Here is a 16,102-nt window from a genome sequence, read left to right as displayed (position 1 = left end):
GAATCTCTGGTACATCGCGCACTTATCTACACAGGCTTCAACTCTAGATCAACAAGAATGTTAGACCCTTTTAAAGTTGTAGCCGTACTCACGGTTATTTTCGTTGGCGGCATCATCCTCTTCTTTTGCGGTTCTATCTTGTATTACTTACCCCTCATCGGCAGATCCAATCCCGAAGCACATGAGATGGAACGTCAGGAGAGCTAGGAATCGAAAATGCTCGAGCCGATTTGCTAGGTTGTCTGTTCTTGAATCTGTCTCCTTTCGTGTTGGAGATTTGAAGATATGAGCCACTTTCCTTGTGGGAGTCAATATCTTGGTGAGGGTCGTAAGTGGCAAGAGACTGCGATGTTTGGGACATGCAACATTTCTGGATTTGCTGTTTCTGATGGGTACATAGATATTCGGTGGTACCATGTATAAAAATGTTAGACCAAGCACTGTTTCGGTTCGTCTTAATCGTCCTGAGCTCAGGCTGACTGCCCATTCGTTGTGCTCGACGATGAATAATCGAGTGCCATCTGAAGACTTGGTGACAAAATTGAATTCTGGTCATTATGTGGATCATTTGTCTGAACAGCCGTTTCTAGGTAGCCAAAAGCAAGTGCAATTAAGGCATGACGTCGATTTTTGTCATATTTAGAATAGAACCACTGAAGAACACTGGATCGAAGGACCAGAAAAGGGCTTATGTTCCACTCGCGACTATGACAATGTAATGTCATATCTGCCGCAATTTGAAGCAAGCAGGCACTTTTGGACACAAGATAGGAAGCATACTCTGGAAGCTTTGAAGTCGGTTCCCAAGGACGGACAAGGTGTCCGACAGTGAAGTTGTTGCGTTGCACATCGCACTCCCGGTTAAATTCTTCTAAGAGGTTAATGGCAAAACAGCTCTATGCAAGTACTGTAGTTGATAAGGTTTCAAGTAAGGAGATCAGCAGATAGTACATTTCATTGCACATGGCATTGTCGTCAAAGGTAAAATATTTTTGCCAGTACTCGACCAAGTTTAAAGTCAGGTTTCTGGCCTAGAACATGAAGAGATGCTCTTTATTACATGTTAGACATCTTTCTAGAAATAAGGCAAGGTAAACAGAATTCAAAATTACTTTAGGATTAAGAAACGAAGCAATGATCGGAGCAAAGTGGGTGGGAAAATGATCTTCGTGATCTTCAAGGTCTCTGCTTTTCAAAGGACATTCAAGTCCATGTAGCTTTATGTTCAAGCAACGGTTGACGGCGTTACAAGCACGGCATTCCATGGCGTATGGCCGACCTCTTTGATGACTGACTGGCATGGCCAGAAACTTCCGACTGCATATTCGCTACTCAAAAGCCGATCTTGATCTCAAAGACTCCAAAAAAATCCCCTTCGAACATGTCGACCTTGATTTGAATCACTGAAAACAAGTACTTGGGATCTGCTGTCTGGTATATACCGATGAAAGCACCACATCGAGAATGTGGCCGTCTTCTTCCATTCTTCTGTGTTGGGGTCTGCATGTGCATAATGATGCTGGGAAAGTACATGTGTTGAATAAAATTTATACTCTTCGAGGATCAACTTGCGTTTGTGCCTTGCCATGATCCGGTCTGTGCTTTGATCAAGCGTTCATTATCATCAGTGCAACTCGACTCCCTCTCACGAACCCATCTCACCATGACCGGACATGGCTTCAGGTTATATTCCGTCCGAAGACTATGGGAAGTCTTTATCGTCCTGTTCCGACGAGCTTCGAATCTTCCGAGTCGAGGAGTCAGCTCCATAATGCGTAGAGGAAGTCCCGCCGTAAAGTGCCAACGGGAAACCTTAGACGCTTTTTTCACACTCATTTTGAGCCTTTGACCTGGGATAACTTCTGCACAGATCTCAGCCAAGACTGCCTTCATCCTGGACTTCAAGCATAAAGCCAGGACTCCAATACTCGTATTCATCGCACTGCTTATCGACCCAAAGCATACTTTCTGACACAAGATCATCGATAGCAGTTGCTGCTCTTGCTCTCGGCCAGCGTAGGTTTACCATCAGCATCGAAACACTAACGTAGCCTAGCACTTGAGCAGCTTCCAATACAGCACTTTGATCAGTGTTCAACTCTTTGGGTACAGAGCGAATGTAGGTCTTGTGACCGACTTTCAGTGTTGAGTAGGAAGACCCTAATGGCTTGAGAGTTTCAACAGCACGAAGAATATCATCACTATATCCTCATTAGCTCTATTCTGGGTCTTAGATGATCATACGTACTCCGTAATCTCTGCACTGCCTTCGGGCCTGGTGCTCATTATTCGGTCTCTGACTTCTTTGACTCCAATAAGGCCTCCATTCTCTTCTCTCGTTGCTCCACACACTTCAACAACTCTTACGGCAAGTTCAAAATAGAAGTCATTCACACTTCCACCAAGCAACTGTGCCCAGAAACTCCCCCCTCCATCTTTACCACCAGCCCCGCTACTGCTTGCTAAAGGATCCACCCCGATAGCTGAGCACATGCGAGCAAATTCGGCTCGGAAGGTGGGATTAGAGCGTATGTCTTTGGCATGAGTTTGAGCGAACTGTTGTAAGAGAGAGCGGAAGACTGAAAGTTGCGTTGCAAGTGATGTTGAATGAGATGTCCGTAGGTTGTTCCCATGGGTGGCATATTGAGCTGAAGTGAGACGAGACCTGTCGAAGGCAGCAAGCCCCACTCCTTTTCTAGACATCGCTGAAGTCTATGAAGGAAAAAGGACAGGAAGAGATGCTTGCTTCAGACTTTCAAGATGATTTAGGGAACTGTTGATGTTGAAGCACGTGGTGATAATCAGATAAGCCTGTCAATTTGAAGTTAGCAGTTTCGGGACTAGCGCACACACAGAAAGTCGCATTCACGAAAATCTGCTAAGCGAACATCGAAAACTGACTTCCCGCGACGACGACCATTCTTTTATTTCCAACACATCGACTACACTCTCGAACGCCACAATCATGGCTTCCACTTCCCAGAGTGTACAATGCTTCGGCAAGAAGAAGACAGGTAGGAGGAATGACTGATCTTGAATGCGACAGAGATGCTGACGAAATTTTGAATAGCTACGGCCGTCGCCCACTGCAAGGTACGAATTACTCGAGCACGACAGGAGGACCCGACGAGGAGGATAAAAGAGAAAAAACAGGACATTAGACTGACACGAAGGAATTAGGCTGGTAAAGGACTCGTCAAGGTCAACGGAAAGCCTCTGAACTTGGTCCAACCCGAGATCTTGCGATTCAAGGTCTACGAGCCCCTCCTCATCGTTGGCCTCGACAAGTTCGCCAACGTCGATATCCGCGTCCGGGTCACCGGCGGTGGACACACATCCCAGATCTACGCCATCCGTCAAGCCATCTCCAAGTCCATCGTTGCCTACTACCAAAAGTTCGTCGATGAGCACTCCAAGAACACCCTGAAGCAAGCCCTCACTACATACGACCGAACGCTGCTGGTTGCCGATAACAGACGTTGCGAGCCTAAGAAGTTTGGAGGTGGGTTCTGCTGGAATCAACGAAGATGGATTGGTGCTAATGAAAGTGACAGGTCCCGGTGCAAGAGCCAGATACCAAAAGTCGTACCGTTAAAGATTCAATGTTTGGGGGCTGGGTCTGGAGAATGGTTTCTACTGCATTTGCAATGGATGGGCTGCGATTTTTGCTGGTTGTAGGAATCTAAGCAAATGAATGCAAAACTTCCGGCACAAGCAAGGCGTTCTGATTGAACATGTACGAGCCACTCGACCTCGATGTGATATGGAATTGCGCCATTGAAACCCAGTGCTTTCTCTTGTGGAGATTCGTGTGTTGCTATTTCATTTCAATACTCATGCAAACCGTCCTGTTCCCAACCTCTGCACAGCACATTCCATGTTGGAGATTCAATTTCTGTCAAATCTTGGCATTTACTGTTGAATATTTGCCAGAGCACCACAGTAAAGCATCGAAAGAGTTTCATACAACCACAACGCCCTTGCCTAGCAGCCAGACAGCCACAACTCCACCCAAGTCTCCTTGTGCTTGCGCTTCCAGATGTCTAATCCTTCCTTCTACTACCTACTCGTGTTGTCTAAAATTGTCTTCATCATCTCATTCCCTACCTTCGTGGCGTCCTTAAAGCGAGGCTCGAAGAACTTCTGCGTGCTCACAAATCTATCTTTGTACGACTCGAAATCTCCAAATGTGACACAATCAGACCAACCCCTCGCAGCAAAGGTAAATTCTAGATCATCAGACCTGAAAGTGTTGTCCTCAATGGCAATACGGATCACCTCATCCAATAGCGCAGGCTTACGGAACAGGTACTCTGTGACACCAAGCCAGAGACGGAAGAGTGGAGTAGAGCAAATCATATGGTCATATGGCACGATACCCAGCTGAGACCAGCAGTCTACCATGGCAAGAAGACTCAAGTGATTGTTTGGCAGTGGTGTTTCCGGCTTCTTGCCAAGAGAGAAACGGTCCAACACCTCATCCTTGAGAAGTAACTCTTCAGTTGACTCCATTGTACCGAATACGGCCAAACCAGCTTTCTTAATACGGAATTCGAACTCATCACGGTGTCCTCCAAGCATAAGCTTATAAAGATCCGTGACAGACTGTGCGTACTGCTTGATCTGTTCCCTAGCAAAGGGATTCAAGATAGCGAGGCCGGCGTAGACGTGCCATTTCTGGGAGTAGATTCGCAAAGTCAGGTTGATCTTGACGTTCTCGATGCCACCAACATAGCGAGCAATTTCCCATGGAAACTGGGAATTTGCATGCCAAGCTTTGCCCATGCTGAGGAAAGCGGCGTGGGTAACAGCTTGGGTATCTGCAGTGATACGATCATGCTGGGCTGCTGAGAGGTAGACGTGGGTTGAGCCTAAACAAGATATGACATGCTCGACCTTATCGAAATTCTCTTGGGAGGCACGGTGCTTGATTAAGACCTTCAGTTGTTAGTTCAGCCATACGAAGCAGCTGTTGGTCATACCAGAGGCTGTCCACGAGGATCGATATTTGGACCGTGGAGAGAGTGGCAGCAGACGATGTCGACATCTTCTGGAAGATGCTTCTCAAAAGCAGCGATCTCAGGGGCCTTGCAAGAAGTCTGACCGCCAACAATTGCACCTTGCTTCGTAGCTTCAATATATCAGTAACACAAACATCGTGGAGGGGTATCACAAGGTCGTACATGGCCCGTACCCCGCGACAACCTTGTCGATCGATGCAGCTTCAACATTGTAGATTATGTAGTCGGACGATCGAGAGACGAGATGGCCGTTTGGAAAAATCTTGAGTAGTTTCTATACAGGTCTCAGCACTTGTTGAGGGATATTCTATATACGATGTTTACATTGTCCGCAAACTCTTCACACAGCGCCTTGTATTTCTCTTCCTTATCGCAGGCATTGACCCTGAGCCCATTCATCAGCCGTTACTCATAGAAATCGCAATTGATGACCTGGATGATCCTGTTAGCCAATGCTCCTTTGGTAACATCGTTGAATATTTTTGAGGGGGTAACATAATTTCAGACAAAATAAAATAAGGTAGCTGAGATGTTTCATCAGAGAAAGTCAACCGCCAGTCCTGATACCAGAAAGGTAGTCAGGGAAGCTGAAGCCAATACTCGAGCCAAATGCACTCAAGTCATCATAATAGGGCGAAGAAGAAGAGCAGTTTTAAGCTCCGGAATGGACTTACCACAATGGCTGAAGCCCAGCGACAGCAGCTAGGGAGGTGAATTACCTCCAGCCAGCGGCACTGAGTCGCCGGGCATACATCTTCCCCATATCTCCCATTCCTATAATGCCAATAACGAATCCATCCATGTTCGGGACTTTCTTCTGTGCAATGGTCAATCCGTTCATGTTCGAATCCGTGCGTGCTGCCATTATAACCGAGTCTTCGACACTGCAACGAGAAATGAAAGGAGATTATGGCATTGGAGAATTTTCATCCCTAGCCACCAAAAACCGTGGTTGTTGCGCAAAAGAGATTTATGACTGTTGGAAAAAGAAGAAAATTTAGAGCTCTGACTGCTGGGTTTTGACTTTTTCTCCCGAACGGATTAAAGAAAGTCCGTTAGCGTAATATGATTTAATTGGTTCAAGTTCAATCCAGCTCGCCTGTGCCTAAACGCTTAATCACAGCCCACCACAAACCGCCAATTCTGAATATCCTCGAACTTTTCCAACGTCAAACTTCACGAAGGTCAACACCAAGACAACCGACATCATGCCCCCAAAGAAAGTCGTTCGTCCCGCCCAGGAGAACATCTCCCTCGGCCCCCAAGTTAGAGATGGAGGCATGGTTGCAAAATTCGTTGTCGCAGACCTCGCTGACCGTCTGCAGAACTCGTTTTCGGTGTTGCCCGTATTTTCGCATCATTCAACGATACCTTCGTCCACGTAAGGGAATCCTCTCTCGAGCCTACTGAAGAAATGTGCTGAAATTGGCGAACAGGTTACTGATCTTTCCGGCCGCGAAACCATTTGCCGTGTTACTGGAGGGATGAAGGTCAAGGCCGATCGTGACGAGTCTTCCCCATACGCTGCTATGTTGGCTGCTCAGGATGTCGCTACCCGTTGCAAGGAGTTGGGTATCAACGCTCTGCACATCAAGATCCGTGCCACTGGAGGTACGTTTCTCTGGGGAGAAGGAATAAGAAGGAATGGTTGCTAACTACATTTGATACAGGTAACGGAACCAAGACCCCAGGTCCAGGTGCTCAATCAGCTCTTCGCGCTCTCGCTCGTTCAGGAATGAAGATTGGCAGAATCGAGGATGTCACCCCAACCCCATCCGACTCCACTCGTCGCAAGGGAGGTCGCCGTGGTCGTCGTCTCTAAATTATTGGCCTTTCATACTCTCTGGACTTGGTTTTCGCTGTGGAGATGACAATAACGAGGGAGGACGGCATGATTTGCCTGGCCCCCAATTTGCTTTACTTGTCACATGGTCGCTTTTAGCGCAGCAGTAGAGAATACATGATCCTCGAATTCTCAAGCAAGCCCTGTTTTTGACTTTCTGCCATGCTTCATTTCCGTGACAAGGTTAAAGAAGTACATCTGTGACGCCATTCCCAATTTTTTGACTCGAAAACGCCGTACATGCTTCGCTTCTTAGTGAAAACACTACCTAGCCAAACCTCAGAAAATATGCTTCATATTGACTCATTATGTCTGTCTTCATGGGTATCATGAGTCGGGAACGATCTTGCTGTTATGGACCCAATTCCAATCTGACCTGTCTACTCAGGTTGTAGATCTAACCCTGCTCAACCACAATCAAGAACACCCCGAGATTTCTCAAGTATGCTAGAAGCTGATGAGCCCTTTCTCACGGCCATCATCATCCAACTCCACAACGGCCGGTGCGAATTCGCCTCTCTCATCTTCCGCTTGAAAATCTGTCATTTCTGCGTCGACATACTCTCCGTCTTCCATTTGAATTCTTCCGGACCGGACGTAGTTTGCTTGTAAATTCCATCCATTATGGAAAGTCAAGAGAGATTGCTCGAACTCCTCGAAACCTTTGCAAACGGCCTTCTGGTCATCAGTGAGATTCTGTTGCAATGCAACCAGTTGGTCAAACTCGGACTTGAACTTGATGAGAATGATTTTCAAATCTTGAGCGAGGCTGTTGTCGAAGTCGAAGATGCTGCCATCGATTCCAACATCATCAAAAAGAAATTGGGTATGTATGGCTTCAATGAACTTCTTGAAGAAGATGGGTGAGTCCAAGGTTAGTTTGAAAGCCCTAAACACGATCTTGACGACGTGAATCCAATGCTCCATGCAAGCAACGTTGCCTAAGATCATGCCCGTGATGTAACAGAACTGTAATTCACCAACAATCTCTGTGTAGTCTCCAGAGTCACAAACATCATTGATGATAGTTGTGACATGGTTGCTGGTGTCCATGGCTTGCTTTGTTCGTTCTCGGCCGATAGCATCCTGAGTGTATGTCCTGGTTTCTTTTGGAAAGATGAAGCTAAGGACTTCATCTTTTTCAGAAATGGAGAATCCGGCTTGTTGTGTCTCGCGCTTCTCCGTATACTCATGTGTAGTTGACACATACCAATTGTTTACTGTCTAAGTTTTGGGTTAGCACATATTATGTAAGGATAGCGCCGAGTATTTTGTACCGAGTTGCTAGTGATTCTCGACAGCATAACGCCGTTGATCGAAGATGTAAGATTGTACCATATATTTGGCAGTCTAGATAAAATATCCGAACCGCCACTGGCTCCAGTAGGCGTTTCGTGGTAAGGGTGAAGCCCAAGAAAGAATTCTGGGACAACAAGACTACTTTGTTTCAATTTATCGTTACTTTGTTCACATTCTGTCAGCAATCGTAAATGTCGAAGAAGTTGATTAATATGTGAAATAAGAAGAAGACTTGTCGTATTTGATCAATGAGAAACAGAAGCTTGCAAATAAGTAGAAAAATAAGAAAATTTAGAAAAAGGATGGACAAGGAAAAGAAGAGGATCTACGCACTTAATTAGGACTTCTTGCTCAGGGTCCCATCTCTTGGCGAAAAGCCAATTACGTTCTTCAGAAGTCATTAACCAGAATCCAGTTCTCAAAGAATTGTGGCTAGAGCCAGCCCAGACGAAGTGTACACCCTTGGGAACCTGTCTGATACCTCCGTATATGGCCTTTTTGAGTATTGGATAGCTTCTAGCATCATAACCGAAGATGATTCCAGCGGGGATGTCTTGAATGACGATAACATCATTCGACTCTGACGCTTCGTGTGTGTCCATATTGGAGATCATGAGATGGTAGCGCTGGGCTGTGTAAGTCCTGGAAGGACCAAAATTTGCTAGGACGTACGAAGGGCTTGAAGAGCTTGGGAACTACAATGTGTCGCGAAACTTGAGAATTTTGTCAATGTTGCTGTCTTCTTCAAAGAAGTTGCCGACCTCCTCTAAGAGACTGCTGCTCGCTTCGCTCAAACAGGCCTTGCTTTGATGGCCAGCCTACCATTAATCAACTAAACAATCCTACAACTCAAAGATATTCAAAACCTTCTTAAAAATAATTAGAGGGTATACGAACAATTCATCACCCGGACACATTTTTGTGGTTATTTCCTTATTCTGTCGTTTCTAGAAGTTGGCTCCCGCCTATTGTAGCTTAGTGCGACGGCCACCACGTTTTGCGGCTGAATTTACCCCACACACCATGTGTCTAAGCTCTCAACCAAAAGGTCGACTTTCTCTTGAGTTTCAATACACCTCCAAAGAAACGCCGCAAACATCGCGAATGTAGACAGAAATGGCCGAAGCGCAACAGAAGTCTGAGGACCCTACGGCTGCAAGCGAAGGACAGCAAGGAGCTTCAAATCCAGCAGTGGAAGATGTCTGGGATGAGGAAAGACTCGAGAAGGCGATGAAGACACTCAAGGAAATGCATATCCAAGTGAGGAAACTCGACCTGAATATACTAGGAGCGCTCGCTGACACTCTATTGTAGCTGCGAGGTCTACGAACTACAGTTCCCAGGCTGATCTCACCTCTGGCTACTAAACAACCTTCACGTATGCAAGATTCTCTCCATTTCTTGCTCCTTGTGCCCTCGACTATTGATTGGCTCATTTATATGATCGCTGACTGTACTTGCAGCTGAGGTGTTGTTCCAAGAATTCTCAAAGTCGGCTGAAACGGCAAATAAAGAAATACAACGATTTCGAAAGCTGATGGGCGATCAAGATACCCTCCAGGTTCTCGAGCAAGCCAGGAAAAGTCGTGCAGAGAGACCCACTGGAATCAAGGCTTGGAGAGTTACAGATCATCCGGATTGGCTTGACAGGGACACGTGAAAAAGGCTTCATTCTCATCAGCATTGGGTGGTGCAGGCGCACATGGGAGGACATGGAGTTTACTAGCTGGGCTCTGTCACTACATCTTCCGGATATGAGTTTAGAATATGTGTTTCACTAGAGATCCATTCATCTGCGGGACTTTGAACGGGCAGCCTTATGGCGAGCAGGTGGTGCTGGGAAAGTTTCGATATGAGGAGGGCATGACCTTGACTCATTATTTCAGAAATGGTGCATTGGTCTTCATCTCATTACAGACAATCTGTCACAGGTCCGTCCATCATTTTCCCTCCTCGACTTGTCTTGGCTTCTCAATGTTGGTCGATACCTTGAAAATCGTGACTCTCAAAAAAATTAGCTAGGAACAAATGAGTCATAAGAAGTCTGCGCGGCACAGTAGTCGAGGTCATCTAATCTGAAAATTGGGGTAGAATTTGTACTCATATCTGTTGCTACAGTTATATGTATTCTCTGTTTTCTTGTTCTGCCTAAGATAGCTCGAGCCCTAAAAGTTCATGAAAAGTTCGCTTAATTTGCCCCTCAATCGCGCAGCCCGCGATAATATTAAAAATTCACAGAATAACCCCACAAATACGTCTCCTGGATCGCAACGCGTGCCACTCTCGATAAATCGCAAACCATCTATCAAGATGTCTCGATTCTTCCGTGCCGCTGGCGACAGCTCGAGCGAGAGCAGCTCCTCCGACGAGGAAGAGCTCTACTCTGAAGAGGAAGAAGAAGAAAAGGCGGCATCCGACGCTGAAGATTCCGACGAGGAGGACGAAGACGAAGAGGACTCATCCAGCGAAGACGAGGATGGCAATAAGAAGAGCGGTATCAACAAGTTCTTGCGAGACGCAGACTCTGAAAGCGAGGAGAGCAGTGACGAGGATAGAGGGAAGGTTGTGAAGAGTGCCAAGGACAAACGATTAGAGGAATTGGAGGGTACTGTCAAGGCCATCGAAAATGGAGAAAAGATTAATGATTGGGGTGTTATTTCGAATGGTAGGTCATAAACTGATGAGGGGTGTGACTTGGCTAATATATTGTTCATAGAGTATGACAAACTCAATCGACAGGTGGCCAAGCTGGTCCAGGCTGGCAACACGCCCAAAATGTATATCAGAGTTGTGGCAGAGTTGGAGGAATTCATGAATGAGACGATCGCGAAGCAAAAGGTCTCGACGAAGAAGATGAATGCGACCAATGCTCGTGGTCTCAATGCTGTCAAACAACGCATCAAGAAGAACAATAAGGATTACCAGAAGGACATTGATGCATACAGAGCAGATAAAGATGCGTTTATGGAGTCAGAGGAGGAGGAAGAGCCTGCTCCGAAGCCTAAGAAGGTCAAACCTGTTTCAGGAGTTCCTCAACTTGCTCTGGACGACGACGATGAGGGATTCTCGACTGTTGGCAAGGGCGGACGAACATTGCAGTTCACACCAGAAAGCATCCTGAAGCATCTCAGAACCATCATGGAATCCCGCGGTAAGAAGAACACCGACCGAACCGAGCAAATCAAGATCATGGAGAAGCTCTACGAGGTTGCCCAAACACCATACCAACGAGTCCGGGTGCTTTTGACTATCATCTCCACCAGATTTGACCTGAGTACTGGTGTTCAGACATTCATGTCCCAGGACCAATGGAAGGCAGCCGAGAAGGAATTTGCAAATCTTCTGGAGGTTCTCGAATCAAACCGAGATTTGGTGGTCGTTGAGAGCGCTGAGGAATGGGAGGATGATGATAAGCAGCCAACAATCACTCCAGGCCAGAAATTCAAGATTCCAGGCAGCATTGTCTCGTATGTTGAAAGACTCGATGATGAACTTACTCGGTCCCTTCAACACATCGACCCCCACACTGCCGAATACATCGACCGTCTGTCTGATGAAGGAGCTTTATACAACAATATCGTCCGAACTTTGCTCTTCACCGAAACTTTGAAGAAGGACGACAGTCTTCAAGTTCAGCAAGATAGCCTCAACCGAATCGTCATGAGAAGACTGGAACATGTTTACTTTAAGGTTAGTTTTCATTTCTCGGGCCTACTGAGTATGCTAACAATCTTCTTAGCCCGCTGCCGTCGTTAAGATCCTCGAGGAGAACTGCTGGACTGCAATCCCCAAGTCACTCGACTCCTCCATTACCCCTCGCAACAAGACTACCGACGCCACAGAACTGGTTAACGTGCTTTGCACATATCTCTTCATCAACAGTGATGGTATCATCCGTGCCCGCGCTATGCTTTGCCAGATCTACTTCCTCGCGCTGCACGACAACTACTACAAGGCTCGTGATATGATGCTCATGTCTCATTTACAAGAAACCATTAACGCCTTCGATGTCCACAGCCAAATCCTTTTCAACAGAACTCTCGTTCAAGTTGGACTTTGCGCATTCCGTGCCGGTCTTGTCTATGAAGCTCAGACTACACTCCAAGAGATTTGCGGAAGTGGTCGTCAAAAGGAACTCCTTGCCCAGGGTGTGATGATCCAACGATATAACCAGGTTTCACCAGAACAAGAGCGACTTGAGCGACAACGTCAACTGCCTTTCCACATGCACATCAACCTCGAGCTTCTCGAGTGTGTCTACCTCACATGCAGTATGCTGCTCGAGATTCCCCTCCTTGCACAGACCGGCTCATCGCCTGATATCAAGAAGCGAGTCATCAGCAAGACCTACCGAAGAATGCTCGAGTATCATGAACGCCAAATCTTCACAGGTCCTCCAGAAAACACTCGAGATCACGTCATGCAAGCTTCGAAGGCATTGGCAGCTGGCGAATGGAAGAAGGCAACCGAGTTCATCCACTCGATCAAGATCTGGGAACTGATGGCAAAGCCCGAATCTATCAAGACCATGCTCTCGGAACAAATCCAAGAGGAAGGTCTTCGAACATACCTCTTCACTTACGCTCCCTTCTATGACACACTTTCTGTCACTACCCTTTCTTCGATGTTCGAGCTTAGCAAACGTAAGGTTGCTGCTATCGTCAGCAAGATGATCAGCCACGAGGAGCTTGCCGCTGCTCTCGACCAAGTCAACTCATCCATCATCTTCAGAAAGGGTGTCGAGTTAAGCAGACTGCAGAGCTTGGCCCTGACTCTCAGCGACAAAGCAAGCGGTCTCATCGAGAGCAACGAGCGAACACTGGAGACGAGAACACAAGGCACAGCCAACGCGTTTGAGCGACAAGGCGGCAGAGGTGGCCGTGGCGGCAACAGAGGCGGTCAACGTGGAGGTGGTCGTGGTGGTCGTGGTGGCTCTAGTGCGCCGAGACAGGCTGGTGGTACTCAGTTTACTGGTGGTGCTTTGGGTGCTGCGGTCCGAGCTTAGAATGTCGGTTGTTGGTTTATGCATTGGGAATGGTTATATTGGGCTTTGTATGCTCTTTAGGCGTTCCTTAGAGCTTTCGAAAAGCCGCTCTCATTGCGTTTGTGGAATTTAACTTTACATACATTTCTTGCTACATAGTGACTTTTGCGTTTTCTGCAAGTGATCTGTTACTTGGGAATCTTTCCGTTTCAAATGCTTGAGTGGTAGTGTATTTCTTAGTAAGTTATACTTAAATACTTAGTGTCAGACTTGACTACATCCTATTCTGTAAACATCCTATCATGCGTTCTCACACCACAACGACAAAGAGAAGCCTCCCGTCTCAAAATGTCCCACCGAACCTCGAACATTCTAGCACTTTAGACACTAACACCTCTCTCCCTTCCTATTTTTCAACCCACTCTCCTCTCTGCATCTTCAGCTCTTCCCTGATCCTTCTCATCTAAGCATACCCAAAAAATGGACACCCCCCTAACAACAACATCCAACGTCCTCTCTATCCTAACCTTCCTCCTCGGCCTCCTCGCCTCCTACCTAACATTCTATACCCTCACCCTCTCCGCCTCCTCCGAGATCCTAGCCTTCAAATCGGACCTCGAAGCCACGAAAGCGACGCTAAAGAGCGTGTTAGAATGCTGTGGGAGTGAGAGCTGTCTTGCGCCTGTGGAAAGAGACGGCGGGCTGATGAGGGAGATTGAGGTGCTGGAGAGGCTTGTGGGGGAGTTGGAGGAGGATGAGGATGAGGAAGAGGGTATGGGTGGAGGTAGGGGAGGGAAGAAGAAGGGACGATATATGGGATGGAGACAGGTGTGGAGGAGGGTTAGGTGGGTGGGGAGGCGGAAGGAGATGAGGAGGAGGATGGAGCGGATTGTGTGGTTGAAGATGGAGGTTAGTGTTGGGGAGATGGATTTGCTGTTGAGGTATGTTGGTTAGTGAGTTTGGGTGTGGGATTAGGGTTGATGTGTGGTTTAGGAAGATGGTTGCTCAGGTGCATGTTATGACGGAGAGGTTTGAGAAGGGAGATAAGGGGAAAGTTGAGCTGGATGATTTGAGTTGTTGAGGGTACGCAGTTCTCACTCTTTCTTCGAATAAAAAAGACAATCATTTGAAATGCTTGTGACTAAGCTAGGACTTGATGTTGGGACAATGAGTTAGAGACGAGGTGTGACACTTATCAACATGTAAGGTTATGAGAAACCACAATTCGAAAATGCAAGAGGAACTTGATGTAGTAATTGATATTTCAATTTGGTATCTGGGAACTCCTATCTGTGATGCGGCCCTAGAAAGCTCTTTCTTCAAACGGAACGCCTAATTCCAACATATATCATGAAACGGCCGTGATATTGCTTAAACGATCTATCCATCTATCCACATCCAGCAAATCCATCTATAGCTTGGATGACTTTTGAGATCTGGCGACCTTGACCTCGATAAGACCATTGGGTCCTGATTGAGGAGCGTAGACTTCGGCATCTTTGCCGGTATTCTTGGTGCCTTTGTGCCAGCTAAGGTCAATCTCGAAATAGTGCTTGTTGGGGAGAGCATAATCGACTGTCTCGACTTCTGGTACTGCCTCCAAGATGGAGTTGCACATCTTGTACATGGTGTTTTGAACCGATGGGCTGTTCTCCTCTGCAAAAGTCTTCATGGTGATGGATCTAGCGCCGTTCCACGCTTGGTCAAACTTGGGGATAGCTGATCTGACAGCAGTCAATCCTGAGAATGTCTTCCATTGCCATCCACAGTCCACATCTGTTGAAAGGATTCTGTCCCAGACCTCGGGAAGTGTAGTGTATTCGTCTCGGACGAAGCCGTGGAATTGGGAGCCAGTGCTCTTCAACACTAGCAAACCGACGATGCCACTGCGGATATCGATGCCCTGACCCTTTCGGACCACGGCCTCGACGTTGCGGGTCTCATTTCCATCACGGTAGAAGGAGTGTGGGTGTGGCTTGCCATCAATGGTCATTCTTGTCCAACGGTGTGTGACGACCTTGATGTTGGCAGTGGTAATGTGAGGGTAGGTTTCGACGAAGTGGGTGCCGAGAATGCTGGCAAATAGCTCAGGAGGGGTGACTGGGTTCTCCTTGGCCTTGATGTAGACGGTGTTCTTCATGGAATCGGTGGCGACAACGACACTGTTGTCGGCTTTGGTATATCTGGAATTGGTTAGAAATGATATATGATGATTAAAGGTTCTGGAAGCATACGATGTCTGAATAGCACCCTCGAGAAGAACGCAGACAGTCATCTCAGTGACAGTCTGCGTACCCAACTTCTCATCCCGCTCGACCTTGTAGACGCGGACATTGTCCTTTCCATAACGTGCTGAGACGATTGAGGCCATTGCTGAGATGTGTGATAAGTTTAAATAAAGTCAATTGACAATTGTATCGAGTAGTAGGATGTTCGATATGTGCTTAAATGTTTGAAAGCTTGTAGCAATGACCTGTATCTGGTAAATTGATGAAGTACCTTGATTGAAGTGAGGATGAGAATATGGACTATCGTGGGGAGCTTGGACACCTTTATATGACTATCTTGCTTATCTCTCGGAGGGTGGCTAACGGCACGGCAAGCTGCGAAGGAGGAGAATCACGACCCGTAGATCCAAGTCGAGGCGTTCAGAGCTTGATGGCAGGGTTAGCTTCACTTCGGAGACGGCCGACACTTCAGCCTCGCAAGTATTTTGCTGTGATTTCTTTCCATGGATCTTTCAATCATGTCGGCAGATTGATTTTTTTGGTCTGGTCCGCATCGATGCAGAGACTTCTTCTGGATAAGACGGATTTGAACCAATTTCTGATTATTGAATTTGCTGTTGAGAACATCACAACCATACAAGGCTGATTCCCGGATGCTACCGAGTGCTCCGCGGTGGTGTGATGTACCCTAGTAGCGGAAGGCTGATCCCCACCACATTTTCTCATT

At 46.9% G+C, this 16,102-nt stretch overlaps 9 protein-coding genes across 9 annotated transcripts; 5 read left to right on the top strand and 4 right to left on the bottom strand.

Moving 5' to 3' along the window:
• Nucleotides 1-1,873: 1,873 nt before the first annotated feature.
• Nucleotides 1,874-2,703, bottom strand: LY89DRAFT_594531 (ESCRT-2 complex; the record flags this gene model as incomplete). Its single annotated transcript, XM_018209809.1, has 2 exons — nt 1,874-2,201; nt 2,249-2,703. The coding sequence occupies 2 exons, from the start codon at nt 2,701-2,703 to the stop codon at nt 1,874-1,876; spliced, it is 783 nt and encodes a 260-aa protein (XP_018066095.1).
• A 235-nt stretch (nt 2,704-2,938) lies between these two features.
• Nucleotides 2,939-3,657, top strand: LY89DRAFT_688910 (ribosomal protein S9). The gene is made up of 4 exons (XM_018215805.1): nt 2,939-3,014; nt 3,071-3,093; nt 3,181-3,502; nt 3,555-3,657. Exons 1-4 carry the CDS (start codon nt 2,966-2,968, stop codon nt 3,593-3,595), a joined length of 435 nt encoding a protein of 144 aa, XP_018066094.1. The 5' UTR covers nt 2,939-2,965; the 3' UTR covers nt 3,596-3,657.
• Nucleotides 3,658-3,889: 232 nt separating this feature from the next.
• LY89DRAFT_688908 (Prephenate dehydrogenase) lies at nt 3,890-5,868 on the bottom strand. Its single transcript, XM_018215804.1, has 5 exons — nt 5,696-5,868; nt 5,346-5,453; nt 5,184-5,295; nt 4,983-5,131; nt 3,890-4,938 (listed from the first exon to the last, which is right to left on the bottom strand). The coding sequence occupies exons 2-5, from the start codon at nt 5,418-5,420 to the stop codon at nt 4,060-4,062; spliced, it is 1,215 nt and encodes a 404-aa protein (XP_018066093.1). The 5' UTR covers nt 5,421-5,453; nt 5,696-5,868; the 3' UTR covers nt 3,890-4,059.
• Nucleotides 5,869-6,151: 283 nt separating this feature from the next.
• On the top strand, nt 6,152-7,003 carry LY89DRAFT_688907 (uncharacterized protein). Its single transcript, XM_018215803.1, has 4 exons — nt 6,152-6,299; nt 6,347-6,402; nt 6,458-6,632; nt 6,692-7,003. The coding sequence occupies exons 1-4, from the start codon at nt 6,230-6,232 to the stop codon at nt 6,841-6,843; spliced, it is 453 nt and encodes a 150-aa protein (XP_018066092.1). The 5' UTR covers nt 6,152-6,229; the 3' UTR covers nt 6,844-7,003.
• Nucleotides 7,004-7,007: 4 nt separating this feature from the next.
• On the bottom strand, nt 7,008-9,071 carry LY89DRAFT_722827 (uncharacterized protein). Its single transcript, XM_018218763.1, has 3 exons — nt 8,497-9,071; nt 8,142-8,325; nt 7,008-8,088 (listed from the first exon to the last, which is right to left on the bottom strand). Exons 1-3 carry the CDS (start codon nt 8,775-8,777, stop codon nt 7,312-7,314), a joined length of 1,242 nt encoding a protein of 413 aa, XP_018066091.1. The 5' UTR covers nt 8,778-9,071; the 3' UTR covers nt 7,008-7,311.
• Nucleotides 8,922-10,281, top strand: LY89DRAFT_625214 (uncharacterized protein). Its single transcript, XM_018211068.1, has 3 exons — nt 8,922-9,423; nt 9,478-9,541; nt 9,627-10,281. The coding sequence occupies exons 1-3, from the start codon at nt 9,280-9,282 to the stop codon at nt 9,821-9,823; spliced, it is 405 nt and encodes a 134-aa protein (XP_018066090.1). The 5' UTR covers nt 8,922-9,279; the 3' UTR covers nt 9,824-10,281.
• Nucleotides 10,282-10,376: 95 nt separating this feature from the next.
• On the top strand, nt 10,377-13,417 carry LY89DRAFT_688904 (putative eukaryotic translation initiation factor 3 subunit C). The gene is made up of 3 exons (XM_018215802.1): nt 10,377-10,828; nt 10,880-11,853; nt 11,903-13,417. The coding sequence occupies exons 1-3, from the start codon at nt 10,474-10,476 to the stop codon at nt 13,166-13,168; spliced, it is 2,595 nt and encodes an 864-aa protein (XP_018066089.1). The 5' UTR covers nt 10,377-10,473; the 3' UTR covers nt 13,169-13,417.
• Nucleotides 13,418-13,587: 170 nt separating this feature from the next.
• On the top strand, nt 13,588-14,317 carry LY89DRAFT_786605 (uncharacterized protein). Its single transcript, XM_018223001.1, has 2 exons — nt 13,588-14,088; nt 14,141-14,317. The coding sequence occupies exons 1-2, from the start codon at nt 13,628-13,630 to the stop codon at nt 14,226-14,228; spliced, it is 549 nt and encodes a 182-aa protein (XP_018066088.1). The 5' UTR covers nt 13,588-13,627; the 3' UTR covers nt 14,229-14,317.
• A 100-nt stretch (nt 14,318-14,417) lies between these two features.
• LY89DRAFT_688903 (uricase) lies at nt 14,418-15,648 on the bottom strand. The gene is made up of 2 exons (XM_018215801.1): nt 15,382-15,648; nt 14,418-15,330 (listed from the first exon to the last, which is right to left on the bottom strand). The coding sequence occupies exons 1-2, from the start codon at nt 15,516-15,518 to the stop codon at nt 14,559-14,561; spliced, it is 909 nt and encodes a 302-aa protein (XP_018066087.1). The 5' UTR covers nt 15,519-15,648; the 3' UTR covers nt 14,418-14,558.
• Nucleotides 15,649-16,102: the final 454 nt, after the last annotated feature.

This window comes from Mollisia scopiformis (assembly GCF_001500285.1).
Source record: "Mollisia scopiformis unplaced genomic scaffold LY89scaffold_23, whole genome shotgun sequence".
Lineage (NCBI taxonomy): Eukaryota > Fungi > Ascomycota > Leotiomycetes > Helotiales > Mollisiaceae > Mollisia > Mollisia scopiformis.
Note: the sequence above shows the minus strand (reverse complement) of the source record. Positions and strands in the feature narration are given on the sequence as shown.

Coding starts and splice junctions, on each gene's coding strand:
- LY89DRAFT_688908 (XM_018215804.1), bottom strand. CDS start 5,420: ATGAATGGGCTCAGGGTCAATGCCTGCGATAAGGAAGAGAAATACAAG. Junction 5,296..5,345: donor GTGAAGAGTTTGCGGACAAT/GTAAACATCGTA, acceptor AGACCTGTATAG/AAACTACTCAAGATTTTTCC. Junction 5,132..5,183: donor TGTCGCGGGGTACGGGCCAT/GTACGACCTTGT, acceptor GATATATTGAAG/CTACGAAGCAAGGTGCAATT.
- LY89DRAFT_625214 (XM_018211068.1), top strand. CDS start 9,280: ATGGCCGAAGCGCAACAGAAGTCTGAGGACCCTACGGCTGCAAGCGAA. Junction 9,424..9,477: donor TCAAGGAAATGCATATCCAA/GTGAGGAAACTC, acceptor ACTCTATTGTAG/CTGCGAGGTCTACGAACTAC. Junction 9,542..9,626: donor GGCTACTAAACAACCTTCAC/GTATGCAAGATT, acceptor CTGTACTTGCAG/CTGAGGTGTTGTTCCAAGAA.
- LY89DRAFT_688907 (XM_018215803.1), top strand. CDS start 6,230: ATGCCCCCAAAGAAAGTCGTTCGTCCCGCCCAGGAGAACATCTCCCTC. Junction 6,300..6,346: donor CCCCCAAGTTAGAGATGGAG/GCATGGTTGCAA, acceptor GACCGTCTGCAG/AACTCGTTTTCGGTGTTGCC. Junction 6,403..6,457: donor TCAACGATACCTTCGTCCAC/GTAAGGGAATCC, acceptor ATTGGCGAACAG/GTTACTGATCTTTCCGGCCG.
- LY89DRAFT_688910 (XM_018215805.1), top strand. CDS start 2,966: ATGGCTTCCACTTCCCAGAGTGTACAATGCTTCGGCAAGAAGAAGACA. Junction 3,015..3,070: donor CTTCGGCAAGAAGAAGACAG/GTAGGAGGAATG, acceptor AATTTTGAATAG/CTACGGCCGTCGCCCACTGC. Junction 3,503..3,554: donor CGAGCCTAAGAAGTTTGGAG/GTGGGTTCTGCT, acceptor TGAAAGTGACAG/GTCCCGGTGCAAGAGCCAGA.
- LY89DRAFT_722827 (XM_018218763.1), bottom strand. CDS start 8,777: ATGATCTCCAATATGGACACACACGAAGCGTCAGAGTCGAATGATGTT. Junction 8,326..8,496: donor GAGCAAGAAGTCCTAATTAA/GTGCGTAGATCC, acceptor ATGTGAACAAAG/TAACGATAAATTGAAACAAA. Junction 8,089..8,141: donor CGAGAATCACTAGCAACTCG/GTACAAAATACT, acceptor CCCAAAACTTAG/ACAGTAAACAATTGGTATGT.
- LY89DRAFT_786605 (XM_018223001.1), top strand. CDS start 13,628: ATGGACACCCCCCTAACAACAACATCCAACGTCCTCTCTATCCTAACC. Junction 14,089..14,140: donor GAGATGGATTTGCTGTTGAG/GTATGTTGGTTA, acceptor TGTGTGGTTTAG/GAAGATGGTTGCTCAGGTGC.
- LY89DRAFT_688904 (XM_018215802.1), top strand. CDS start 10,474: ATGTCTCGATTCTTCCGTGCCGCTGGCGACAGCTCGAGCGAGAGCAGC. Junction 10,829..10,879: donor TTGGGGTGTTATTTCGAATG/GTAGGTCATAAA, acceptor TATTGTTCATAG/AGTATGACAAACTCAATCGA. Junction 11,854..11,902: donor TGGAACATGTTTACTTTAAG/GTTAGTTTTCAT, acceptor CAATCTTCTTAG/CCCGCTGCCGTCGTTAAGAT.
- LY89DRAFT_688903 (XM_018215801.1), bottom strand. CDS start 15,518: ATGGCCTCAATCGTCTCAGCACGTTATGGAAAGGACAATGTCCGCGTC. Junction 15,331..15,381: donor GAGGGTGCTATTCAGACATC/GTATGCTTCCAG, acceptor AACCAATTCCAG/ATATACCAAAGCCGACAACA.